This window comes from Triticum urartu, chromosome 7 (genome assembly GCF_003073215.2).
Source record: "Triticum urartu cultivar G1812 chromosome 7, Tu2.1, whole genome shotgun sequence".
NCBI classification, from domain to species: Eukaryota; Viridiplantae; Streptophyta; class Magnoliopsida; order Poales; family Poaceae; genus Triticum; species Triticum urartu.
In genome coordinates, this window is record NC_053028.1 from 538,654,803 (window position 1) to 538,660,802 (window position 6,000).

Genomic DNA, 6,000 nt, shown 5'->3' on the forward strand with positions numbered 1-6,000 from the left:
ACATGATATTTGTTTTAAATCCATCATCTAATAGAGAAACAAAATAAGGTCCCTCTTTATGCTAGGAAAATATCAGTATATTATTAAGATGGAGGATGAACAAATCTCCAACGCTTAAGGATAAATCCAATGCTTGAACATCAGTCCAGCTGGAAAAATCTAAGACTTCAATCCATCCTTTTGGAGTGTCCTCATAAAATGGAATCCCTGAAATGAGTTCGAATTGTGCAAGTGGCACCTGAGTCAACTCAACATTATTTATGGGAATATAAGTACACTAATGATTCATAAATGTAAGAAATTATGTCATTACCCTTATTAGCAATATTCTTATGGCAACACTTTCATACCATGCCCATGAGATGGTCTTCTTCTTGAACACACATAGCTATGAGCTCACTCATGGTCCACTTCTCCTTTCGTGTGATATAATTGATCATAAATGGACCATACTCCACAGGAAGGGAATTCATAATGAAGTCTACCAAAATGCCCTCAGAAATCTCAATGCCTATGCCCTCTAATTTCGCGGCCATATCGTTCATAGTTATGATACGTTTCCTAATGCCGCTTACACCGTCATACTTAGTGGTGAGTATTTCCATTATCAATGTGCTGGCATATACTTTTGAGGATTTTTTGAATTGCTCCTCCACTAATGACAGGTAAGTTTTAGCACACACAGAGTCAGGAATTGCTTCCCTGATCCCATAAGTTATTGTGCTTTTCATGAGCTTGACAGACATGCGGTTGGAGCACTCCCATTTCTCCTTATTAGCCTCATAAACTTTACTTTTCTCAAGAAGGTTTTCATCATTAGAGGGCGGAGGACTAGGAACTTTTTCTCTAAGTGCGCAGTCAAGGTCCATGATCACAAGGGCATTCAGAATATGCTCCTTCCAGGAAGCAAAATTAGTTTCATTGAGATGCTCAATTCCACTGACATGCCCAAAAACAGCTAACGGGTTGAAGGCTGAATTAAAGGGTAAAATAACATGGATATTAGAACTAAAAATTCTGAAAATAACATCCATATCAAATTGTAACTTATTGCATATTATTTGCATTAGTCTGATTAATACATGCCAAAAATAAAATAAATCCTAATTCGCAACACCATTGGGCAGTAACGAAAAAAGGAACAAGTGAAATATCTTTATTGGGAAATTAATTCTAATAATCATGATCATAATCAACTTTGGTCAGAATATAATCATGCGTCAAAAAATTAATTATTGCAATTATCCCAAGATATATAGTAGCCTTAGATAAAAGGTCCAAAAATAATCATGATCACATACAACGTTGGTCAGTATGTAACCATGTAGTACTAAAATTAATTATCACAATTATCGTGAGAATATATAGCAGTGTTAAACCAAAATTTCCTGTTGGTTCCATTCTAATTCAACACTTAATGCTCATGAATAACGACTGAAATGCACGTAAAAATAATAATAATCAACCGTGCAATTTAGTTAGCAGAATTAAATAAGAATGCACATCGTAGGATTAACTTGTGAACAGGAGACGGCAGTGCAGGAATCATGCGCTGCTGCCTAACTAAAACACTAGCAACTAATTGATGACCGGCAGCAAACAGAACTAATGCACATGTAACCTATGAAATATACAGCAGGTGCAAAGGCTAAGGCTCTAATTTGTATGATGCAACACCCGGAAGAAGAAGAAAAAATACTCATGAAATATACTGAATCATACAAATGTTTAAACAGCCATCTACTGTTTGAAAATAACAACAGAATTTAAAAGCTTGGCATGTACTCTTCCTGTAAGTACCAGGAACCTGAGGAATTAAAACTAAATAAGCTGCACGTGCTAGTACTAGATTACTTTGCAACTCTGATGCTGCCTGCCATCGCTAGTTATTAACCAAAAATGCTCCTGTGCGGCCCAAGAATAAGTAAGACCCATCTTGACGCCCGGCCAAATTAGTCGCAGCCTAGTCAGTTATGAGGAGTGCATTGTCTCGAAAAAGAAAAAGTTACGAGTGCAAGGCCGAATCCCTAATCGACCAAACCAGCTCCCTGCTCCGTCGCCGCTACCATCAGGAAAAATCAATCAAGCGACGCGACAGTTACGGAAAAGAGCCGGCTATGCGGGGAAGGTGATGATACGCCGCGTCCTGTGCTAGTACGTCCCCACGACGCGCACGGCAACCAGAGCATCGCCCTGATGCGTGCGTCGTCGAGACTCGGCATGATGTGCACGGCGACTAATGCAGACGGCGGCGGCGGCGATGGTGGCATGCGGCGCTCGCGTGGCTCTTGATGCACGCGGTGGCGGCAGCACGTTGCGATGCGCTCGCCTGACCACCTGATGCGCGCAGCGGAGGAAGCACCACCATGAGGCGAGTCGCGTCAGCAAAAACGAGAAGACGGCGGCGCTCGGAACTGACGAGCGATGACACCGGTAGGATGCGTGCGCGAGGCAAGACTTACGGCGCCACTGATGCTGGCTGAAGCACGTGATCCCTGATGCGCACGTACCACACCTTCACGCGCGATTTTTTTAGGCAAGTTATACCAAGACAGATTAATCTACTGCTAATTCTCAAACAGGTTCATGCAATTAGATCTAACCTTGCTACTGATACTAAATGATAGACTAATTGCTGAGATTATATAAGTGCTAATGGATCTTATCTAATACACATGAACACAATTTGATCTGATGCGGAATTTAGTGGACAATAGATAATTATACCTCCGTTTGGAGAGGCCATCTCGGCAGAGAAATTAGAGTCTGAAGTTAATGACGGATTGCAGCAGCGTCTCCAGCACTTCGCCGGAAAAACGACAAGGCCTTCACGTCAATGAGCCGCGCTCTCCTGATTGGAAAATGAGCGATTCTGGGAGAAGACGGTGACTAATGTGATGGATTCATGTTTACGTGCATCTGCTCCCTTATATAATGCGCTGACTTTGACTGTGGGACCTTAACCACATTAACATAAATTCGGCCCCCAATCACGGGTCCAATTGTTAATTGCCATTTAATTGGTATTAATCCCGAAATTAATTAATAGGCCCATATTAACTTATGGTAATTAACATTTTGACCATTTGATCACATAATAATTCCAAGATCTGTGTGTCTTTGTGTGAGTGCTAGACCCTGTCTGCGGTGGCGTTGTGTGGGTGTGTTGTGTGTCCCGTTGTTGTCCGTTACTCTTTGCTTGGTGGTTGCTTTATTTATAAAGCGGGGCGAAAGCCTTTTTCGGTACATGGATGGATACACTTCTCGTTGTACATTAATCAATTATGCTTCTAATATTGGTGTACTGTGCTTCAAGCACTCAAATTTTGAATAGCCTAAGCTCCAATGTTTTGCTTCAAACGTCCAGTTGTAAGAAATAACAAACAAACTAGAATCTATATTTGGGAACATAAAACGGATCTTGGAGGAGTTAATTAGGGCGGATTTTTTTGGGAGCATTTAATTAGAGTGTATTTTTTTTGAAGCAATTAATAAGGAAAGTGATAAAATCAATCAAGGACTTATTTCCTAATCAGGTGGAAACTGCAACGTAACACGGCATTCTAATCCAACGCTCCAACACTCTCCTATCCAATGGCTATGGACTAGTCTGATAGGTGCAAATTTGCAGTAGTCTGATGCCTAGCGCTTCCCTAAGTAGTATAGGTGAGTATGGTAGCTATGGTTGTGGGGGCAACTCCTATTTAAATAAATGCGAGCGGCGCATTCCAATGGAAGGGGTAGAAAAGGGTATGTGTGTCTAGGGGACAGGACAATGCGTGACAATTTACGCAACGGTGGTCGGATAAGAAGGGGGTGTAGCATTTGACTCAAGTGCTACATGTTGGCCTCTTGTAAGTTATTGATGACGTTGAAAAGTAATGGGACCATAGCGAATGGAAGGGTGGTCGGTCCCATATAATAATAGATGAATTAAAGGGGGCGCCAATGATGGCAGAACATACGGTAACTTGAGCAAACATCAAGAAGTGGCTTCTGCCCAATTTCTTCCATAGCATTGGTGACACAATCGAAACTTCAACAGATTTAGTGGCAGGCACCAAATATCACAAGATAGTGGCAAAGACCTAATTTTCCATGAAATGTACCATATGAACTCAAGCAATAATTGGGATGATTCCATGTTTGACACTTTCCTGATTGGTAGCCAACAAAATGATCCAGCTTCGCTTGGGCGCACCTGGCAGCTAAGTCTAGTATTTTGTTATGAAAAGTACAATTGGAAAAGCCACGCCAATGTCTATTGTATTCTGTTAAAAGTTGTTCCTCGAGACCAATTATTGAGAGTTCACACACTGCACGTATAACTCTACGGTTAATATGTTTTCAAACAGTCAATAAAGGGTTTTTTGCTGACCGGATTTTCATGTGTAAGTTTAACACTCAGGAAATGTATTACCCATGTGTGTTGGCATTTTTTCAAAATGTTTTCGACACTCGGGACAATATCTTATTCTCATAGTGCACACACGTAGACATACACTATTCTTCTTTGAAATAAATATTTAACATATAGTCCCAAATGTACACTCTTTATTCTCCCTTCAAATTACACACAATCTTTTGAAGTACATATTTTACCTATAGTCCCAAACGTACATACCCATTATTCTCCCTTCAAACTACACACTATCTTTTGAAATACATATTTTACCAATATTCCCAACTGCACATACATTTATTCTCTCCTCAAATTACACACTTAACAGTTTACCTGATCCACCACATAAGAACACATCCTCACAAAGTTCTTCAATAGATGCTAATCACATGATTCTTCGTCTCTTGTAACTAACCATCACTTTACCTTTAGGCCCTGGAATGAATTTGTCCCATTCCTCCTTCGGGAAAGGGGAGATCAATTCGAGCTCAAAGTTCCTCAGCAAATGGCTCCATATCACCTTAATTTGCGTGTAAGCAAAATCCTCTCCCAAGCAGAAGTGCCTCCCAGCGCTAAATGGTGTATAAGAGAACTTGCCACCAACTTTGTCTTCCTCTCTCCCTGGACCAAACCTACTTGGATCATATACATCCGGATCCTTATAGATGTATGGTAGCTTGCTGCTAACTGTAGTGCAGGTTGCTAAGGTATGTCCTTGAGGGATATCAATTCTATTGCCTTCTCTTGTTTGCACACTGAAGCTCTTGCTTGCATGGCGGATCAGCAGAATTGCTCGAGAGTGCAACCTCAGTGCCTCTTTGATGCAGCAATGCAAGGTTCCCATCTCTTGCAAGATGGTGTAGTCTATATGTTCCCCATGACGTTCCATGATCCGTTTCTGCTCTTCGATAGCAGCAGCCAAGTAGCTTTCTTCATGACTGAGCAGACAAGCTCCTGTCCAGGTACTGGTGGCGGAGCTCGTGTGTTGTGCTGCAAACATCATACAAATGAGCAGCCCCGCGATCTCATTCTCAGTCATGGAGCGGCCATTGATGTATTTGGAGTCTACAAATTTCTGTAGCACATCATTCTCAGCCTGGCCTGAACTCCTACGTGATCTCACGACCTCATGGATCATCTCTCCCAGCTTAGCACGAGCTTTGTCACGACGATGGTGTGGTGGGATAGGGAGATATGGGAAGAAGAGGCTGATCAAGTGGAAGCCATTATCAAAAATATCATGGGCGAGTGTGGATACTTCTTCAAACATATTCTCTCGGAACTGTTTTCCAAGCAAGCATCGATTTGCGATCAGCAAGATCAGGTTCCCCATCTCATGCTTTATGTCAACGACACCATGCTGCCCCCATTTTGTGAAGTAGTCCTGCACAAATTTTATTTTGAGATAAGACACCCCCTAGAAGGAAATGATAAAACAAAGGAGTGTGATCACATGAAATAGAGAAAAAAGGACCACCAAATGATAATGACATGAAAAAATGATGAAGAGTAGGATGATAGCAGATATATGTTGCTTACCTCCACTTCCTTAACCATGGAATCAACATGGCCTCTCAAGTTCATTGGCTTTATCGAAT

General features: G+C 41.5%; 1 protein-coding gene across 1 annotated transcript; it reads right to left on the reverse strand.

Annotated features, from left to right (window-relative positions):
- Window positions 1-4,543: 4,543 nt before the first annotated feature.
- LOC125524664 (obtusifoliol 14-alpha demethylase-like) lies at window positions 4,544-5,787 on the reverse strand. The gene has a single exon (XM_048689696.1). The coding sequence runs from the start codon at window positions 5,733-5,735 to the stop codon at window positions 4,788-4,790; it is 948 nt and encodes a 315-aa protein (XP_048545653.1). The 5' UTR covers window positions 5,736-5,787; the 3' UTR covers window positions 4,544-4,787.
- Between the last annotated feature and the right edge of the window lie 213 nt (window positions 5,788-6,000).